General features: G+C 39.6%; 1 protein-coding gene across 7 annotated transcripts in view; it reads right to left on the bottom strand.

The window, feature by feature from the left end:
* MYO18A (myosin XVIIIA) overlaps positions 1–22,889 on the bottom strand; it is a 2,129,602-nt gene that overhangs the window by 989,605 nt on the left and 1,117,108 nt on the right. For all 7 annotated transcript variants that reach the window (XM_044054445.1, XM_044054444.1, XM_044054446.1 and 4 more), the window contains 4 exons: positions 9,295–9,468; positions 8,266–8,356; positions 7,136–7,328; positions 3,140–3,226 (listed from right to left, as the gene is read on the bottom strand). In XM_044054445.1, coding sequence (XP_043910380.1) covers positions 3,140–3,226; positions 7,136–7,328; positions 8,266–8,356; positions 9,295–9,468 — 545 coding nt within the window. The remainder of the gene's footprint in view (positions 1–3,139; positions 3,227–7,135; positions 7,329–8,265; positions 8,357–9,294; positions 9,469–22,889) is intronic.

Raw genomic sequence — 22,889 nt, forward strand, 5'->3', positions numbered from 1 at the left:
TTGTAAATCACTAGTAATCTGTTGTACTACCAAAAATCTAAAGGTGTGGTCCTTAAACCTCTCAATATGTCTGCTTAATGCATTAGTTTTAACGGCTCTCGAAATATCTAATGTGTGTTCATCTATTCTATTTTTGAACAATCTAGCCGTCATGCCCACATAGAATGTGGGACAAGACAAACATTTAGCAATGTATATTACATTCTTAGAAAAACAGTTAAAGTGTGAATGTATGTTAATTTTGAAATTATTTAACACAAAAATATTGCTGGTCTCCATAATATGTGAACATTGGGTGCACCTACCACACCTGAAATTACCTAATCTAAGATCTAATTACCTAATCTATAATCTAAGATTGGACTGACTTTGATTACTACTATTCTCCCTTCTTTCAAATAACAGTGTGAAAGGTTTATTTACCCATTTTAGATGGGGAAAATGGCAGGAATGGTAACCCTGGAATATTCACTAATACTAAGAATAAAAACTTGGCTGATGGTTACTTTGCCTTTATTTGCACATACAACCGTGATACCTCAAACATTTGTGCCATTGTCAGGAAAAATTGGAGATTATTAACTTCTGATTATGACTTATCACAATTATTTGGTTTGTGTCTTTCGGCTTTTCCCGGTTAGGGGTCGCCACAGCGGAACTCCGGTCCGCTAATGATTGGTTGTGGATTTTTACGTACCGGGTTACCAGCCCTGACGCACAACCTTCAACGAAGGCACGCCCCATTCACGTATGCCTCCACACAGAAGACGCTCTAGCTGAGAATCGAATGGGACAATGTCTTGCTATGAGGCGACAACGCTACCGCAGCACCACTGGTAACAACCCAAATTTTGCAGTTAGGAGAGATTTAAATTTTAAAGATTTATTTGAAAGAGGGCAGAATAGTGGTAATTAAAATCAGTCCAATCTTAGATTATAGATTAGGTAATTAGATCTTAGATTAGGTCATTTCAAGTGTGGTAGGTGCACCCAATGTTCACATATTATGGAGACCAGCAATATTTTTGTGTTAAATAATTTCAAATATGACAGATGGTTGCACCTATGGTTAGCGTGGAATGGAGAAGCTTGAGCGAGTTTCGTTTTTGGACCAGTTTAGCAGTGCACTTGCCCTTTATGAACACTGAGACACCTCCTCCTTTATTTTTTTCCTGAGCTGAGGGGGATTGAAATGTATGAAAGGCAGTGTAGCCTTTGATAGCCAGGGTGCTTTCTATGGTCCTGAACTATGTTTCTGTGACTGCACGTATGTCAGCATTCTCCAGGGTGAGGAATAGGGAGTGCATTTTTTTATTTAAACTTCTAGCATTGAGCAGAAGTACCTTTAGGTAGTGATGAGTGATTTTTGTTATGTTGGAGGGTACAACAACTTGGCACAGCCAAAAAAGGCACTATGGGGACAGATAAAGTTTTTATCAGTATCCAGGTGACAAGTGAAAACGGTCTATGGCACAGCTTCATGGTTTGTCAATCATGTTTCCCCAGACTGACAAATATTGGCTTCCCTTGTTGTGACACCAGAAACTAAGCCAATTGCTGATGTTAATAATTTTTTGCTGGTACTGCAGCATCACCACCACTGGTGAAGGTAGAATGCTACTCAAGGTTAGATTCATACCCGCCTGGAACACATTTTCAGAGAGCTCCATCACGTTTCGCTTCATACAGTCCAGTTGGGTATGTCTTAGGTCATTTATGCCCACATGGACTATGACAGTGTCATACTGGTACTTGTGGTTTAAAGACCTGAGTGCATGCATGATCAGTCGGATCCTGGCTCCAGACAGACAGCGTACTGTGATCTTCTCCTTGTTTAGCCTGGTAAGGGGGCCATCAGTATGTCTTACAATGGAATCCCTGATGACTAGAATGTTTGGCTTGCAGTGTGTTGCCTTATCGGCTTGGAAGGGGCACTACTATGTTTTTTAAAGTTATGTATTGTATGAGGTGCTGTCTTTTTTGAATGTGCACAGGGCCACTGAGAGATGCTTTTAGGAGGTCTTGGAGGTTTGGCTAGATTACAAATGAGTACCTCCGCATATGTGGGTCTATGTGTTTATTTCTTAGTGTTGGTAGTGTTTTGGGTGCAAAGCTAACAACCTGGTTTGCATTTTTCATGTGTGTATATGTGAGAACATTGTCTGTTTACAGCTCTCACACACTGTGTTTGTCTGTTCTAAAATTAAATGGTTGTCAGTGAACAAGAGGCAGTTACTACACTGCCTCAGGATGCATATATCAACCAGGCCAGAAACAGATACGTCAGGAAAGCACCTATCCATTATACCAGATCCTTAGTAGATTCGGAGGAGACTTGAATGTCTAAGCGAGAGTGTTTAACAGTATACTACTAGATGACCTGCAGTGGGTGCTGCCCTCTGCAAAAACTGGCAGCTCTTTGAGCAGCTGTGAACAGTGGGAGACTTTGGAGAACACTTTCTATAGAGGATTTTAAACTGGAGAGGTTTGCTTATATACAAGGCACTGGTAACCACATTTCTGCAGACTTTTACACAGTTAAGCCCTCAGACCAATCAGGTAAATACACAATAAGCCTTCCACCAGCATTTCCCAACTTGGATGGTTTGAATTAGCCAAAGGGATTGTGCTCCTCTGCACCCCATGTGGACACCTTTGCCCTTACACACACACACACAAACACATACACGCACTCTCTCCACCTGTAACTTAATTTGCATTTAAAAATAAATAACTAAAATGAATGCTTGATTAACTCATTAGCTTGTGACACCTGACAATGTTCTGATTAGTGAATACAAGTCAAAATGCTATGATTCAATAAAGAAATGGTGCAGTTAAAAGAAAAAAAATGGGAGCAACTTACTGCTGAGTGCAAAATGCAATATTGGGGAGTTCACTGAATTCAGTACGTCACAGACTTAAACATGTAATGAAGTCATAATACAAAGTCATCTCCAATTTTTAATAAGACATTTCTTCCTTCATTTTACAGAGCTACTTAATTTAACCTAAAAATTCACTTCAGCTGCACACAGATGGACTTTACGAGGAATTCAGTGTTTTTTAATACTATTAAAACAACAAAATAACACTTACCAAAAAGTGTGAGAATAACAAAATCTACTGTTGTTCTTACCAGAGCCTGGTGTGAAGCTTGATCTACAGCTGCTACAGAGAGAGAAGTACTGGAGTCTATGTCATCTAATGCAAGCTCTATATTCTCCTAGAGAGGACAGATGAGTGATTAGTACACAATGATCTAAAGATTACAGCTATGGTACTGGCAGAGGCATGTCAGTAAACAATTAGTTAAATCATTTTCTACTTCAGCAGAACACAGGAGTTTCCCCAGATGCTCAGAGACAGTTTACTAAGGTATAGCTTGCTGCTTAAACATTGTTAAGAAATGAAAGGTCCATTTGTTTTCACTGGTCTTTTGCCTAGCCTTTGCAGTAGTTAAGTTCCTTTTTATTATTTAAACTTTGCATTTATTTACTGAAAGTGAGCACCAGACTTAACAGCTATCCTGGCCAAATGTAACAAAAAGTAGCTGGTCTCAGTTATATATTATAAGTATGGCTTATAGAACAAGCACCTACTATGTCAAATGGTGGCATACAACTGCATTACATGTCATTGTTATCAGCTGAGAATATTTTCAAACAGACTGCAACAACTGTTAAAAGTTAAAGTAATCTCAGATTTATATTTCCTGTAGTAGTAACTAATTCATTATAAGTATCATCATCAGCATGGTAGCCAAAATCTAAGGATAAGACCTCCAACCAAGTACATAATCTAACTGTAGCCCTTTGGGTGAACTTGAAAATGAATGAATTGTCAGATAGAGCAGATGACTAAAGCTTTGAGCTGTTAACAAGTTGCCTCCTGTGGCTATGGTACAGGGTTTGATTCCTGTGGCTATGGTACAGGGTTTGATTCCTGTGGCTATGGTACAGGGTTTGATTCCTGTGGCTATGGTACAGGGTTTGATTCCTGTGGCTATGGTACAGGGTTTGATTCCTGTGGCTATGGTACAGGGTTTGATTCCTGTGGCTATGGTACAGGGTTTGATTCCTGTGGCTATGGTACAGGGTCTGATTCTTTTCACCTTTATTTGCCTACTGTGCGACTCTGACCAGTCACTTAACCAAATAGTGCTCCTGGGTCAGCTCTGAAAATGGACAATTTGCCCACTGGGCTTAGCTGCTCAGTGGAATAAGTAAAAATGCAGACCACAGTTAAGAGTCAATATCATGAAGCATAACAGGTGAAGAGCATTTGTCTTCAGGATGCGTATTTCAAGCAGCTCAGATGTTAAGAGGCTCACATTGTACTCATCAGTTTGATTCCTACAATTTCCAATTGCAAATTATGTGACCTGGAGCAAGTCACTTAACCAAAAAGTATTCTTGGGATGTCCCTGAGTCGAGACACGTGTGTCCAGTGAGTTTATCTGTCAACAAATAAATAGGCAGTGTGAGACAGCATGGCTCAAAACTGGCTAAGAGAAGTGATGCAATAAAAATTTGTAGAGAAAATGTAGTTAAATGATGCCAGTCAGCAGCTCAATGACAAAATATGGTTAAATGTATTCATCAAGAGCTTTGTTCCTGTGCTTCCCTTTAGAATTATCCCTTCTTTAAACCTTCTGTCTCTTCTAGATGATTATTTAAAGGGCAGGACTGGCTGGGGAAGGTCACACCACACCTGAGCATCCACAAGGCTAATCTATTTCTTAAGAAGGGAATGTGGTTATTTTAAAGGGAATATGGATTCTCAGTAATGAAACACTAATGGTTATCCAAGTCTGCAAATGAAGGAAGATTATTGTGGGATTTATGTAATACCAATGTACTTCCAGGAATGCAGACAGATACCAACACCCAGTAACAGGAAATGGAGAAAATACCTAATAACTTGCAACACTTGTGAACTGTACATCTAGTGGCTGACACCACACTACTACTGTGGTATACAGCAAAAGTGAAGGGAAGCAGGGATGCAACAATCTAAAGTGGCACCCATGGTCAGTGTACTATATGAAATGAATGCAGAGCCACCTAAATAAATAAATACTAACCCTTTCACTGAAACTCAGTAATAAGCATCACAAGTGATAAAATGAGCATAGTAGCAGATGTCCAAATGTTCTACTGGTCACTTTGGTTTAAACAGTATTCTGGAAGCCAGACCAATGATTGATGGAGGGAGACCGGATTACTAATTCAACTGCAGTACAGCCACCAGTGGACACCAAAGAAACCACAGGGCCATCCCCTAAGCTAACAAACAGCCTGCCCATTCAACAGCAACAGCATCCTGAGGCAGATGAATAAACCACTGAAAGGCCTCAGCGTGTATTTGTGTGTGTGTGTGTGTGTGTGTTGGAGGGGGGCATACAATGGGTGGATTAAAAATAAAAAAAGCACTTCCTAGACCCAATCTACAAAAGCAATGCTTCTTGCTGCCAAGATTCTTGCTCCCACCTTGTGGGATAATTATTGGGTCAGAAAAGGGCTAAAGACAGAAGAAATGTCCAGTGGGTCTCCAGAGTTGGTAAGAGAATGAGTACAAATCTGTTAAAAAGATTTAATGAATGCACAATGCAGGCCACTTTATATATATGACACTTAGTAAAAGTTTCACATGTTCATAACACCATCATCACATTCACATGCCTCCTTAGCATGGTGCCAGGAACTCTTCAGAGCTATGAACAGTATTTTGAGGTCATGCCAGTTGTACAGAGCATGGGCTAATTTTAGGTAGCACTAATATGCTGTAAAACTCAACAGCACTGCTAAAAGTGTTACAGGCAATACAGCAGGTTTAAGAGGTTTAACATTCTGCAGTTTGGTGATGTCAATGAGTTAAGCAATGTTAATATATCTGCAGTACAATTTTACTTTAATATTCAACACACTTCTTTTTGCTGTTGAAAAGCTTTTCTTAATTAGCGTCAGTGTAGTATAACACACTACTGGGAGTGTGAATACGTTAACTAATGTTTAAGTATTTGTACACTATTTACTTCTACAGTTAAACCTGTTGGTATTCAAAGGCTCTTTTTTAAGGTGAATCACATTTTAGATCAGCTTGCAACTATAAATATTGTAATTTCAGCCCTTCCACTTCATGTACTTATTACCACCTACGGTCTGGGTACCTCTTCTAAGCAGCAATTCCTGCACAGACAAGCATTCAGTGAGCTGGCTTAGGATGAATAATAGCATATATATATTTTTTTAAATCACTGATAAACTGAGACAAAGACATTACAGACTTGAGCTCTGATACACATATCATTTTAAAGCAGCCTCTCAGTTCAAAACCTGCTCTTTTCCACTGGTTGCTCAAGAGCTTTCTGGGAAAACCCCTGCTTCTGAAGGCTTAAGATGGATTTATCATCTACGATTAGGCTTATATCTTGAGCTCTCACTCTATCCAGTAAGCTATAGCTTTCTTATAAATCAGAGTAACAGACTCGGCAATCTAATGGAAGACAAACTGTGCATTAGCTAAATAATGCAAAAGTCATACACCTGGGGTTTGATTAGAACAACTGAAATACAGTTTAAAGAAATAACACTTGCCAGTGGTCGGAACACTTTCTAATAAAAACAAGATTATAGTTCAGTCGTTTATAAGAATGCAGTGTCATGACAAGAAACTGTAAAGTAAACCAAAGAAAAATATTTCATAAAATAAACACCTTCATCAGGAATATGTTTTTGATAATGGGTTGTCAAAATGCTAAATTCCCAAGGGGAAACAGTCCATATTCATAAATAACAGGGTTCAAAATACATTTATTAAGTAATGTGATGTATTATTTTCAACTTTTTTTTTTTATTTCAATACTGCATATTTTGTTTACAGCAATCAGTGTCAGCTTTTGAAAACATCAACCAGTAAAACAAAGCAAAGCACAGCTCAGAATGGCAAGACTTACCGAGGCAAAATAAATAAATAAATTAATAGACAGATTTCCTGAGGCAAGAGTAAGTAAACAAAAGCTGAGAAAACCTGAAGTGTGAAGAGAAAATTTGTCATTTTACCAACTATATCTAAACATTTTGCCTGCCTTTAATCTACCTCTGGGTAACACAGTTATTCCATGTAGGACTACCTCCTTATAACTGTCCAGTTCCTGAACAAATGTCCTCTCATGAAAGAGAGACTGCAGGCGCTCCTGGGCATAGTTGTGGCTCAGATCTTCAAAGGTTGCTCCTCTGCCTTGGTTTGCCAATTTTGGATTCTGGTATCCAGGTGTATCAACAATCATTATAGAATAAAATGAGTGTTGGCTAGATTTCAGACACCTAGAAAGCATCAAAGATTAAACAATTAGTACATTAATGTCTGCATCAACATCCGGAATCAAAAATTAAACACTAGGCAAATTATAATTCTGCATGTTGACATCCCACTAACACTGAAATTATGAGCTAGTAAAATATGCAAAGTTTTACGTCTTTCCCTAAGTCACCCAGTGGTACTGCTTTAGTGCCAATATATTGTCAAAGTTGAGTCTCAGAATATGGTACAATTACTTCCATATACTGGATTTTTATTTATTTATTTATTTTTTGCTCATTTACCACTACTGCCTGCCAATGATCTCCTCCTTCTTAGTCACCTGACCCATTCATTTCCTCGTCACTGAAGGTGAGTCTCAACAAAGAGGGGTAGTTTGAGGGTTTGATTTTATTTGCAGCTCCTACATCCTTGCAAACATGCAGCTGCATTGAGGAAGCAAGTGGCAATGGGTTGCCAGTGATGTACAGTGCTTCAATTCTACAAGGCTGACATGTCATCAAGAAGCCCTGCCTTCAGCCCATGTTTCCTTAGTCTTCACCACGAAAACAGCACCTGCTAAGGGCAAACTCAGGTACATGCAACCTTCTCCACCCTGTACTGGGAAAAATAATTTCCTCCTTCCCTGTCTGGTTCCAGCAGTGACAAAACACACTAAAATTACCCTATTCACCAAAGCAGCAGTTGGCAAGTTCTTGCAATTAACTTTAAAGTAGATCAAGGTTAAGGCACTAAAGTAGAAATTAGCTACATCTTACAATTTTAGGTCTCATTCTGAGTCTGTAAACAAGAGTACTACCTTATTGTCAAAATGAACCATTAATCAGTTAAATTGCAGAGTTTTTTTTTCTGGAGCAATGGATACTGAAATAACTATAACTTGTATATATTTTTTTCACTTGCCTTCATTACTAATTCAAAACGATACACAAAATTCCTAACCTGTTAATCAATGAGATGAGGAGTGTGAACAGTTCAGCATACAATGCAGATGCCATGCCTTCCAGGCACTCCAGTGCACTTATTTTTGGTCCTGAGCAAAAGCAAAGATATACACAGATATAAATAAATACTAATGAGATATAAATAAATACTAATAAGTAATGCTGACACGCAGTCTTTGAGAGATTGTTGACATCAGTTAGATAGACATATTAGTTAGATAGATAGTTAGTAGACCTCAGAAGTCAGTTATCCTACAGTATGTTCTGGTGATAATAAATAAATGCATTCTCACCTAAAGTTATATACTCCATTTTATAATGGCAACAACACAAAATCACTGCACAGAACGAATAAATGACTATCAATTTTCAGTTGAGCAGTCAATACTAAACATTTTTACTAAATTTCATGATCATTATGAAGAATGGATAATGTAAAAATTAAATATAAAAAAACCCATCAGTACCACTTAGTTCTGCAATACAGCTGATGCACAAATACATTTGGATCATAGTAATACTGCACAGCATATTCCAGGTGATCTGGAAGGTATAACACTCAGCATACAAACTTCAAATATTTGTACTGCAAGACTTGAGGAGGTTTTCATTAGAAATACCATTTCAGTTTTCCACAATAAACATGTATAACAAAGTTTAGAAGCTATAAAGGGTATTACTTATTTAGCCACAAACCATCAATGAATTTGCATTCTTGATCATACATTTCCTCAAAGTTGGCAGTCAAATACGACTATAGACCGACAGTGGAATCCAGTGGGATGTAGCACAAGTCACCTTGTCCAGAGAAAGTATCCAGTATGACCTGTAGAAGCTCACATGCAAACTTCCCAAATGTAACAAAAGCTGAATAAGGAAAAATACATTTGTTTCAAAGCTGAAAAATACAGAACTCGGAGCATAAACTTCCAAATATCTACAGTTTTTTAATTCCAGAGGTACAAAAAAAGAGAGGCATTTTTGATGAAATAATACACCTACATATAGGGCAATTCAAAAGAAATACCTGAGCTGTCTCCCTGTCCAAATTCATCTGGCCCTTTCCTGAAAGATGTTGATCGCTGCATGCCACTCTTAGGCTGATGTTTGAAGATGGATGATGAAAGTTCTTCCAAGCTGCAGCCCAATAGGTAAGCTGCTTTCTGGGCCCACTCGTGACGGGCAAACTGCTTCCTCCCAGCTTCCAAAAGAAATAGAAATGTTACAAAAGCAGGACTTAGTACGGCATAAACACTATAATGTGACGTACATACGAAACAAGGCAAAGATGGAATTTTCTAAGAAAAGAAATGTTTAATTAATTCTGATGTCTTAACAAATCAGCAATACATATGAATAGGCCAAATAATCAAAAATGTGTGTGTAACTACAAGGAGCAGAACACAAAAGCTAATTTCTCAAAAATATTGTCATGCTGCCGTATGAAATGAGATTGCCATTTCTCCAGCAACTGAATCATGTGCATGCAAACCCTGATTTCCCAAAGCAGATCAAACAGCAGCAGTCCGAAGATGTGGTTTATGAAAGCACCAAGCATAAGACTGGCTAGCAAGGTGATGAAGTGTGCGCCACCCCAAAGAGTATCAGCGTTTCCATTTTACAAAGAAACTGTTTTTCTTCTTCTCTGATTGGTATACACAGGTATTGAATTATTAACTGAAACCTAGAAAAAGTGCGACTTAAAAAACAAATATGCTGGAAGGGACAGATTTTTTTTCCTTTACCAGGATAGGGAATTCCAAGACTGTCATAACTGAAAGACAATAAATATTCTCAAAGAAAAGCAAGTCTTGGCATACAGACAAAATTAGATAATTTAGACAGGTCTGCAATCCAGTTAAACACCAATTATACCACTAGTACCCTGGATCTGTAACTAGACTTTGGCACCCCAAAAACTTGACCTGAGGAGTGTGGGATGGAGTACTGGACTGAAGTGGAATGAAGAGCAACGTTCATACACCCTATGCATCATGCTTCTGTTGGTACCCAGCAGAACAGTTACACAATGCACTTTCAGAAATCACATCACATTCCTGCCTGCATGTAAGATACAGGGACTGTGCACCACATTTGTCAATTTGGTGGCCTAACTGGAAGATGGATGGCACTGTATAAAGGGTGGATTTCAATAAGAACTAAAATGAAAAGAAAAAAGATCAACAACCACAAGAAAAAACTAGAACTTCTTTTGGAAGTTATCTCATTCAACGGATCCTGTCTGAAAGTTTGACGACGTATAAAACTAAAAAAGAAATGATATGTACATGGAAGAAATGTGCACAGGTTATAGAAACAATGAAAACATCCTTCTCTGGAATGTGAGAGGTTCAAGAATTTTTTAATAAATTATAACAGAAGATGGGGATACTGGGTCTAGAATTTTGTTACATTTTCAACAAAGGAAAAGGTATTTTGAATGATGGACATGACAGGACAATAAAGTGTATAATATGGAAAATCTGGGTTGCAAGACAGTGTACTACTGTAAAATAAAAAGTGGGACTCAAGCTCTGGGCAGAGAAGCAGAAGAAAGTTTACAAATACATAAAGAAGTGCATTCACCTGTTACTTGACAACTGCATCAAAAGCATGTTAGGTTATTAATTTTCTCCTTTTTTTATCTGTTTGCTTACTTGATGTATATAAGGTCTGAAATGAGCTTTAGTACCAAAAATGCTGTACTCTTCTCCTGTTTCTACAGTGAAGACTGACAAGGAAGATGGTGACAGAAACCATTTTTGCACCTAAAAGCATTACTGACCTTGGACAATGCAAAGAAAGACTCATTGCTCCTGCAGAAACTGACCTGGAGGAGACAGAAGTCTTGGCTGTACCAGAGGGTATGAGCACTAAAGGAGAGTTCAGGGAATGACTCAATGAGGTCACAGGTTCCCCTACAAAACAGTACTTGGATAAAGACACAGACAAGGCCCTGACAGCCTGACCCAATGTAAGTAGAAGAATTTCAGCAGCCTATGACAGAATCCAATATTTTCTTAAGAGTCAGAGGTAGATTTACTGCAGATGGAAGTAATACCCAAGCTTGTTAGGGATTAGGGAGTAAACACACACCTCTTCCATACAGAAAGTCTTTGGGATGCTCAATGTTAATGGGCACTACAGAGTTTTCAGTAGGAGACATATAAGCATTGACCCACATCACTAGAGAAGAGCTATAGTACATAAGCTTTGAAACTATTACTTGTTTGGTAGTCATTGGGGCTAAATATTAAAAGTTTCAAGACTACCAACTGTGAAAAGACTTCTGCTACTCTATGTCTTACTAAATCAAATTTGCTCCATCACTGTACAATTCAGAAGCAAAGTTTTACCCATAAATTGTTACTGCTGAAATCAAAGTGACAGCACAGGCAAAGTCTTGGATGATGCATGGGCTTTTGGTCAGCAACACAGGCTGCATAGGTTCAATTTTCTGTCAGTGCTAACGAATGAAATGATTACCAATTTTGTTCTGTGGGCCTTTTGGAGGGGGTTCTTTTTTATGCTGGCAAAATCCATAGGTGTTATAAATGTGGATGAAGTGGCCACACTAGCTACCTGTTGTGGCCATTGTGGAGGGACAGGTCACAGACAACTGTGCTGCCTTAATAGGCAGTCATCCTCGAAAGTTTTACAACTACTGCCTTCGCATGGTGTGGACTCCATCATCCTCAGGCAAATCTGTAATCACAGTTATTATCCAAATTCAAGTCCAAGAAAATACAAATGGACAATCCAGTACAGAAGCCCAAGAGATCATCTAAAACAGAAGTAGCAGAACACAGAGACTGCTAATCACTTTGCTATTCCATCAAACCTCAAGTGTTTCATCATAGGAAGCCAAAACTACTGACTGTTTGGATCCACTGTCTCAGTCCAACTCATGTAGTCATCAGGGGTGCTTGTGGGGGATGTTGGAATCGACAAAGGGATGGGCAAGTTAGTGAAAAGGCCAGCATGACTTGCAAAAGTCCAGGCAACTTTTAGGTTTAATAATCTTCAGTTAAAGGAGATGAGGATGGGGATGGCTACTGGAATTCAAAATATTGTCAATGACTACATTATGACTCCAGCACTGCTACTTACTTAAGTTCATTGCTAGTTACAGAATGGTTTTCTCACTACTGAGGAGCACCTTCTGTATGGCCAAACAAGGGAGAATTTTGTTTAGTGAGTGCCTTGCTTTCCAGGGCAGGGACATTCTAGAGTTCAAGCATTTATGGCCTAGTTGTATCCTCAGTTTCATAGATTTGCAGCCTGTTGGGTCTTCTGAGTAGGTGGAAAGCCTGGTCCCCAAAAAGTTGAGGGTGTATTTACCATAACCTCAGAAAAAGCATGCTGCAGTGGTAGACAGGACTTTTTTAAAAGAGTTTCTTCACAGTCAATTTTTTCCCATTTTCTGGATGACTTCAGTTTGAATTTATGATGGGGAGGAGAATGTCTCCACAGCACAGTTTTTCATGCTGCCCTATGAAGCAACATCCTTTACAGTACAGGCAGTCTACCAGACTGCAGCCTATGACAGGAAGGACTTGTAGAATATTAAGTTGCAGTTTAAGACACCTCAATTCATTCATCCTCCTTTTCAAATTGTCAGCTGGTTAAGACAGTTATGAACTTCAGGATGACAACTTTCAGACCAAATTAATGAAAATCTAAGGGAGATCCTCCTGAACTAATTTCCTTTGTTAACTGGTATGTGAAAGTTGTTTTCGGGATAGGTCTAGTTTTGCCTCCACAGGAATTACGTTAAATGTTAAGGTCATCTTCAGGAAATGTACTGGCTGCAGGATGACATGGAAGACACCATTAAGGATAAAGCAACCAGATGCTTCAAATACAAGAACATAAGAAGGGAGGGAATCCACTGCGGAGGTTTGCCCCGTTTTAACAGGGAAACAGAGGACAGATCGATTCAAAAGTAAAGTTTTAAAGGACAGTTAAGCAGACTGGATGCACCTGATCATTTTCTCTAGATTTGTATGGATTACATGGGGATGAAATATCAGGCTCATAGCCCTTTTGCCTACTTTATTTTACTTCACTTTAACTACTTGGTTACTAGGTAAGTGGACTGCTCTGCTAACATGTTTCAGCCATGACCTGGGTCAAATAAGAAAGCACAAACAGGACTTCACAGGTGAAATGTAAATGAATGGCACAAGCCAACACATTCTGGTTATTATAAGATTAATGTTACATTTGCTGTGGAGGTCTGATAAGACTTGCAGCAGTCCAGTACTATTCTGGATGCACTTTAAGGACTTGTACTGCCGGAGTCCCATGGACTGAAATGTGACCTATGCAGGAGAATTTTCTTGCTACTGATACAGGTCTAGTGAGGTGTGGCGACTACTGGAAGATGTCACCTACATGGTATTCTTGCCTATGCTTTATGTGTCAGAAGGAAGAGAGTGCGACATTGTTTAGCTGTCATACTTTTAACAAATGATGAGAATAAACATCTAATGAAAGCAGGTCTTCAATATTCTAATACTGTCATAGGAAGGCTTCTGAACATTGAGCAGTTTGGTGGAATTCCAGTGAGAAGCAATTACCCATTTTTTCCTCCCGTGGAATGCATTTGCTTCCTCTCTTTCTTCTTTCGCAAGTCTTTCCGAAAAGTGGATGATATCAAAGGATGTAGGACACACTTCCGGCTCTATAGATACTTCTCGTTTATGGTCACTTATGAGGTCTCAGAGTTTTCTGTCAGGAGTAATGCATTTTGTAGGTCAATTTATCAGGTCTACTCTCTTCAATTCAGGCTGAATGGCTGGATATCTGGCCAAATCTTATGTGCCAGAAACTGAAACAAGGAAAACCGGCAAACTTTTGCTTTTTATGTTGTGCAGCAATTGAAAAATTTCAGCCTGGCTTTCAAGCCTCTAGCATCAGGCACCACTTATGTTTGGTTCAATAGAAGATTTATCTGCCTTGGCTTCCTCTAGACAAGGGACATCATCAAAACTGTGCCAATACTCCATATTTGTATGGTGAAAGGCTTGTGTTTTATTTACGTATTTTCTCTCCTCCACACCTACACATCACTGAAGCCACTACATATACATTATCTCTCCTTCATAGGGCAAAAGCACAGCCATTTAAGCAGCCATCAGAAGAATTTTAACTGTAAACCCTAATATTCCTTGCACATGCCTGACAGCGGCCAAGGGATGTGAATTAGTGTAGCTACATATCAAGGTTTCTGTATAAGCGGGATATAGTTATTCTGCAAGTGATATTTTTTCACAAGTCATGGAACTTGGATCGGGGATGATGTCCTTCCTTAATGGGATACAGCACTGGATAAATCTAAAGCATTCTTGCTTCAGTGGGAAAGCTTAGAATGTGCTTAAATGGGAAAAAAAGTGTTTATGATAGAGATGAATTCATACATTTTTTTCATGTTGGCAAAACTGTTTTGCTGCCCCTAAGAAAGTGTCAGTAGATGTTTTTGGATAGGGGGTATTCCCTTACCTTTCATTCGTAGTACAAGGGATGAAGTTATAAGGAAGCGAAAAACTGGAGTTTATGTACCTCTAATACAAGGGTCAAGTTTAATATCACCCCCACCCCCATTCAACCTGGTACACAGGTAGAAACATCACATGAGTTTATGACTAGCAGTAGTCTAGCAATATATGAATCTAGTCATGGCAAAGAAAGGAATTTAACTTTTACTAATGATACTTCTTTTTGTCCTTTTGTTACTACATTATGTGAAGACAGCTATATGGTAACTGATGTTTTAAACAAAAATTGGAGTATTATAAAAGGGGACTTGGATATGCTGGACACTTTTGGATCAACCCCTAAGGTAGTATATCGAAAGGGTAGTAATATAAAAAATATTTTGGAAAGGAAACGTATTGATACCAGGACACTGACCTGTCAGATGGCACCATGCGGTATGTGCCAGCAATGCCAACACATTTTTATTGGGTCCAGCAATAAGGTAGTGGACAAGACCATAAAAATAAAGTACAAATATAGCTGCTTTTCTCGGGCAGTGGTTTATATTGCGCTTTGCACACAATGCCATGGATACTATGTGGGCAAAACACAACGTACATTGTCACAAAGAATTTAAGAGCCTTTTTATGAAATAGCACAACACAAGGAAACCAATGCCTTATATAGACACTTAAAGGTATTTCCCAAACACACTTTTAAATTTGCGGTATTACAGCAGATACAAAGTGAAGCTCGTGGGGGACCATGGAAGCTATATTTAGAAGAGAAAGAGGTATGGTTGCAGATTTATCTGAATGCTAGTTGTTCCACCACGATTAAATGACATGGTGTGTTACAGGAATATTAACTGAACTGGAAGTTTTGACTCTGCTCTTCAGTCAGTGCTTGCTTGAATTTTATTATTTGTTAGTAATTGCAGGTGTGGGGGTAGCCACATTCTTTGATTTCCTGCCCTTGCCTATTTAAGTGGTACAGTTTGAAATATTTTCTGCTTAAAAACCTCAGCTTTGGCGGCTAAGATCTAGCTGTATTCAACTGGACGAATAAGAGAATTTAAGTACCTTTATCTGCAGTTTTTTTCAAATAATACAGTATATAAATTAATTTAACTGTGTTGCAGGAATATTAACTGAACTGGAAGTTTTGACTCTGCTCTTCAGTCAGTGCTTGCTTAAATTTTATTATTTGTTAGTAATTGCAGGTGTGGGGGTAGCCACATTCTTTGATTTCCTGCCCTTGCCTATTGAAGTGGTACAGTTTGAAATATTTTCTGCTTAAAAACCTCAGCTTTGGCCGGCTAAGATCTAGCTGTATTCAACTGGACGTATAAGAGAATTTAAGTACCTTTAGCTGCACTTTTTTTCAAATAATACAGTATTTAAATTGATTTAACTGTGTTGCAGGAATATTAACTGAACTGGAAGTTTTGACTCTGCTCTTCAGTCAGTGCTTGCTTGAATTTTATTATTTGTTAGTAATTGCAGGTGTGGGGGTAGCCACATTCTTTGATTTCCTGCCCTTGCCTATTTAAGTGGTACAGTTTGAAATATTTTCTGCTTAAAACCTCAGCTTTGGCCGGCTAAGATCTAGCTGTATTCAACTGGACGTATAAGAGAATTTAAGTACCTTTATCTGCACTTTTTTTCAAATAATACAGTATATAAATTGATTTAACTGTGTTGCAGGAATATTAACTGAACTGGAAGTTTTGACTCTGCTCTTCAGTCAGTGCATGTTGAATTTTATTATTTGTTAGTAATTGCAGGTGTAGGGGTAGCCACATTCTTTGATTTCCTGCCCTTGCCTATTTAAGTGGTACAGTTTGAAATATTTTCTGCTTAAAAACCTCAGCTTTGGCCGGCTAAGATCTAGCTGTATTCAACTGGACGTATAAGAGAATTTAAGTACCTTTATCTGCACTTTTTTCAAATAATACAGTATTTAAATTGATTTAACTGTGTTGCAGGAATATTAACTGAACTGGAAGTTTTGACTCTGCTCTTCAGTCAGTGCTTGCTTGAATTTTATTATTTGTTAGTAATTGCAGGTGTGGGGGTAGCCACATTCTTTGATTTCCTGCCCTTGCCTATTTAAGTGGTACAGTTTGAAATATTTTCTGCTTAAAACCTCAGCTTTGGCTGGCTAAGATCTAGCTGTATTCAACTGGACGTATAAGAGAATTTAAGTACCTTTATCTGCACTTTTTTTTCAAATAATACAGTATTTAAATTGATTTAACTGTGTTGCAGGAATATTAACTGAACTGGAAGTTTTGACTCTGCTCTTCAGTTAGTCCCACCCACCCTCCCTGTTTTTGTTTTGGTGTTAATCTTAGTGGCCTTGAAACTGCCCGCCCCTCTTGTAAATTTGTGTTTGGATACTCCTCCTGGGCCCATCTCATTTGCTCACTCAACTGAGTGCAGTGAGATCATATTCTGATTTCAGGCACTCCTACTGTGTACAAAGAGAGCATCTGGGAAACAGAAAAAAAAATTATGCTTGTTTCCTGCCTTTCCTGTTAAGTGGTATAGATTGTTTGTAGGCTTCTGAGCCCCCAAGCCCTTCTGTGTTGGAGGGAAGCCTTCCAGCTTAGTTTTTTTTTTCTTATAACTATCCAGTTTTCTAGTTTCAGCACTCAAATCTGTTTCTTTAAACTCAGCACTTGTTCAGAACTCATTGTCAGCACTACATAAGCTGCAAATTACTACAGCACTCAACTTTCCTCACTTGTCTAGTGGAAAGCAGTTTTTAGTACTTAATAAATAAGCACTTATCCAGGCATGTCTAAGGGTCAGCTCCCAGTGATTTCTCCTGTCTACCTGATGAATCTGGGCATCTTCGGGCAATGCAGAAATTGCCTCATGTACACAGACAACCCTTCTCCTCCTACCACCCAACACTACAACCTGTGAGAGATGCACTTATACAGCCAAACAGCAAGCAAAGCTCTCTTCACCCAAGACTGGACTAGACAGTCAAGAGGAGAAGGTAAACACTTGCACCACATCACACTCATCACATAGTCCCTCAAAACCTACACCACCAAAACACACACATAGAAACACAAAACACACACCCACATTCGCGGAGGCTCTCAATAAAAACCTGCCCAAGCATCAGGGACATCCAAAGCATAAACGCAAGCAAACTCCACACCCCAACACAACCCAAATGACACATAGCCCACAAACTCAGTGTGCCACTCAACCACAGCCCATAAGGCATAATAACGTACCCAACACTCTAGTCATAGGTGACTCTATAGTCAGGCACACTGATGTTCCACTCACTAGACTAAACAAGGAGAAAGTTACTGTCAGCTGCCTGTCAGGTGCCAGGATCCGCCACATAACGCATGCACTCAGGTCACTCCACAATAAGTACAAATATGACACTGTCATTGTCCATGTTGGTGTGAATGACCTGAGGCACTCCCTGGACTACATGAAAAGAGACATGGAGGAGCTCTCCGATCTTGTATCCCAGGCAGTATGACCTTAACCCTGAGTAGCATCCTGCCATCACCCAAAATGATACCACAGTACAAGGACAAAATGATTGACTTCAACAATTGGCTAAGCTTCTGGTGTCATTCTAAGGGGATCCAGTATTTGTCTGCCTGGGACGACATGATCGACAGCCCACGATGCTTTGCCAGAGATGGCCTGCATCTGTCGCCCTTAGGATTCCGGACACTGGCTAAGGCTCTTGCCACCCCTATAGTGCCTTTTTTAGGCAAGGTTCAAATGACAAATTCACCACCGTAACAGGTACAAGCAAGCAAAATGTGAGGGTAATGCTACTCAATGCTAGAAGTCTAAACCTCAAAATGCACTCACTCGAGGCACTCCTTAAAATGGAGAACACAGACATCTGTGCAGTGACAGAGACCTGGTTCAAAGCTCCAGAGAGCACCCCTGCATTACCAGGCTTCAATTCATACCACACCTTTCGGCCACCTAACCCAGAAAGAAGCACTAAAGGCGGAGGCGTGTCCATATTCATTAAGGATATCCACACCTCCAGGCTAGTTGCACAGCATAATGCATCCGAGATTATCCAAGTGCAACTAACTCTGGGCAAGACCGCAATCCAAATTGTAGCTTGCTACAGACCCCCACCATGCCCCAGGATTCATACTCCTCATTTCTTGATACACTGGAAAGTATTAGGGTACAACCCAACACCCTAATAATGGGTGATTTCAACTACCCCACCATTAACTGGGAAAACTACTCATGTACCAACTCTTTTGCTCAACGTTTTCTAGAATTCATAAATTCCAACGCCTTGGATCAACTTATTCACACCCCCACCAGGGGCAGCAATATCCTAGACCTGGTCATTACCAACATGGGAAACCAGTGTTCCACACCAGAGGTCAATTCCTCATTGGTCAGATCCGACCACAAGCTAATCAGCCTAGACATCCAAATATCCCACCCCCCAGCCCCAATTAGGGAAACCATCGTAAAAAACTTCTCAAAAGCCAACTTCACACTTCTTAAGACAGAAGTGGCAAACTTCATGACACCCATGCAGACGGACAATAGAGGTATGACTGCCGAATCCTACACAAATGCACTTTATAAGCACTTACACAAGTGCATGGATCATGCTATCCCTAATAGAACCAAGATGTTATCCTACAAAAAAAGGAAGCCAATCTGGTGGTCCTCTGCCATAAACAAACTCTACAACAGAAGAAAGAAACTACTGCAAAAAAGAGTAAAATCCCATGATTGGAGGAACTCCCTGGTCAGCTTCAGTAAGAAGCTGAGATCCCTCATAAAATCCTCCAAAGCTAGTTACGAAAACAAAATTGCCACTGACTCTAAAGACAACCACAAAGCATTCTATAGCTATGTCAAGAATCTCAATGGCAACACTCAGATCTGCTCTGAGTTGCAGCATAATGGCACTAAATATATAGAACCAACTGATATTGCCAACATTCTAACAGATAGGTTCAGTGCTAACTTTACCCCCCTCTCAACCCCTAGAGAGCCCATCTCTATACCGGAAGAATGCAAAGTTCCTATAATCACAGCTGCACAGGTAAAAAACACACTCTCCAAAGCCAAGAACACAGCATCCATGGGACCTAACAATATCCCAGGCTGCGTTCTACACGAACTACAGAATGAACTGGCACCCTACCTAAGTACCATGTTCAATCATAGCCTCACCTCAGGCTTTGTACCCACTGAATGGCGCACTGCGACAGTTATCCCACTCCACAAAGGGGGAGCCACGAAGGACCCCGGGAACTACCGCCCCATTAGCCTGATGAGCCTGGTCTGCAAGGCCATGGAACGTATCATCGTGGAACTCATAAACAAGGACATTGGTAATCTCCAAACTCTGGATCCTACTCCGTTTGGATTTGTAAAAGGCAGATTATGTCTCCTAAACCTGAGTGACTTCTTTGAAGCAGCCACCAAAGCCATGGATGAGGATAAAATGGTTCACACAGCTTATCTGGATCTCGCTAAGGCTTTCGACACCATCCCCCACTCTGGAATTATAGATAAGCTCACTAAACTAGGTAAAAATCCCCATGTCACAAGATGGGTTGCCAACTGGCTCACGGACAGAACCCACACTGTGAAAGTAGCAGATTCCAAATCCGACATCAGACCAGTGACAAATGGAGTACCACAGGGTTCAGTCCTGGGTCCTCTCCTGTTTGGTATCTACTTCTCTGAAGTGCAGGCCAACACAGAAGGTCTTTGGCTAACAAAGTTTGCAGATGACTGCAAACTAGGAGCCATAATCGAATCTCCTAACGACGTGGACAAACTACAAAAGGGCCTTACTGAGACAGATACCTGGTGTCAAAGCCATGGCCTGAAGCTCAATGCCAAAAAGTGTATTGTCATCCCCTTTGGTAAAAACTCTGTACCCATGAACTACCACATAGCTGGTGGTCTACTTAATGCCAAAAATGTGATGAGACCTTGGGACACAGGTGGACAGTAGTCTCTTCTTTGATAATCAAATCGCCACAGTGGTCAGGAAATCCTTCTACGTGGCTCATCTCATCACAAAAGGATTCTCATCCAGAAAAAAAAGAGGTCATTGTTACCCTCTACTCATCACTCATTAGACCCATTATAGAGTACAACGCCCCTTTTGGTATGTACCTCACAAGACATCTACAACAACTGGAAAGACTACAGAAATGCCTCACAAAGAGGATTACTGGCCTCAAACAGATGTCCTATGCAGACCGTCTCAAAAAACTACAGCTTTACTCCATCACATATCGCCTACTCAGGGGCGATCTCTGCCTAACATACAAAGCTATGTCAAACCCAGAGCTGTTGGACATGCTCCACTTAAAGAAATCCCAATCCTCCGAGCTACACGCTCTAGGGACCTTAACCTTGTCACCACAATAAACAGAACATGCTGGAGGGATAGATTCCTGTCCCAGAGACTTCCCATACTCTGGAACAGACTACCTATCTATGTCAAACAGAGCTCCTCATTAGCACTCTTTGAGAAAAAATCTTGATGATTGGATGGGAAATGGGAAATTCACCCCGGGGATCACTTCTGTGGCTCTGCTCGACAGGGGCACAGGAAAATAATTTTCTTGGGTGGCGAAAGCCAGGGTACATTTTTTGGCTAGGCTTGTATGGGCCCTAGGGCCGATAGCCTAGTACCTACCTATGAACCTATGGTGTCCGTTTCTAGTTTGTTTAAATTAAAAGTGTATGATAGATAGAATTACATCCTTTATCACTAGAAATATGGTGTAATGTATAAATTCAAATGGTAAATGGATGTAATGCAACATTAATTGTGCTGTGAATTTCTTTTTAAGGAACATGTACTTTTTAAAACTTGTAGGTTCCTGAATTTTTAAATGAATCATGTGGAGGTGTTTACTTGAAGTCATTGGCTGCTGGTAGTTATGACACTGGTATAAATGGCTGGGCATGTTTGTAAAATGGTGTCTGAAGAAGTTTGTTGATTTTTAAACCTGATGAAAGCGCTTACCAATAAACAGTATTTTACTGGATTTTGCACCTGTGGTTCTCATCCTTTGATGCTATATTCACAAATAGTCTAAACACTGCCACTAAATCTACTTCTATCATTCAATATGCCAATGATTCCAGTCTTATTTGCTCTGCTCTCACACCCCAAGAACCCCAGGATAAACTGCAAAAATTGTTTCTAGATATTGAAAATGACCTAAATGAACTTCAACTCATCCTAAACCCAACAAAACAAAGTTAATGATCTTCTCCAACAGGCAATCCAAAGCAAACCCACTTCTTCTCTCCATCTACTCTATTAACGACACTGTAATAGAACCAATTAACCACACAAAACTACTTGGTCTCACAATAGAGATAAACACATCACTCACAATTAAAAAAGTTGACATCAAACTTGGTGCACTACATAGGACCAAACCTTACCTCACTCAAAACGTCAGACTAGCCACGGCCAGATCCCACCTGTTATCTAGTCTCCTCTACTGTTCTCAAATTTTCACTAACCTGGGCATGTCTGATTTACATCTACTTGATTCCTGCTATAACAAAACAGCAACATTTGTTGCTAATATACCCACAACAGGAGCCACCATTGTCTTGCTCTTCAAAAATTACACTGGCTTAAATTTCTCATTCTGTTATCGCTCAATCAGCTCACCACTGCCCATTACATTATCCACAAATCTGTAAACTACCCTGTACACTCCAACCTAGTGCAACTAAATACCAACCCCCAGACCATTAGATCATCTGACAAACTTATACTCAAGGTAACAAAGTCCCATAATTACTTTAGTAACTCTCTCTTCTCCTATAAAGTAGCCATGTGGAATCCAATACTCCAGAATATCCTAAAAAACACAGACAGTCATAACTTCAAACAACTCCTGAAGGAATACCTTACTCAACAATGGCGATGCTCCTCTAATACTCCTGGCTAGTTTCTCATGCCATCAATCAAATGTTTCTTTTCTGACATCTTCTCTTTGACTTACTTCTAGCAGATGAAAATACCACAATGGATTATTTTAGTTATGTATCTAATGAGTTTCATATTACTGTCTGTAGTAAGGCTTAGGAAATTTAATGTTTTCTGTTTACATTCTCT

Source organism: Protopterus annectens, chromosome 13.part0 (assembly GCF_019279795.1).
Source record: "Protopterus annectens isolate FY-2018-M chromosome 13.part0, PAN1.0, whole genome shotgun sequence".
Taxonomy (NCBI): Eukaryota; Metazoa; Chordata; order Ceratodontiformes; family Protopteridae; genus Protopterus; species Protopterus annectens.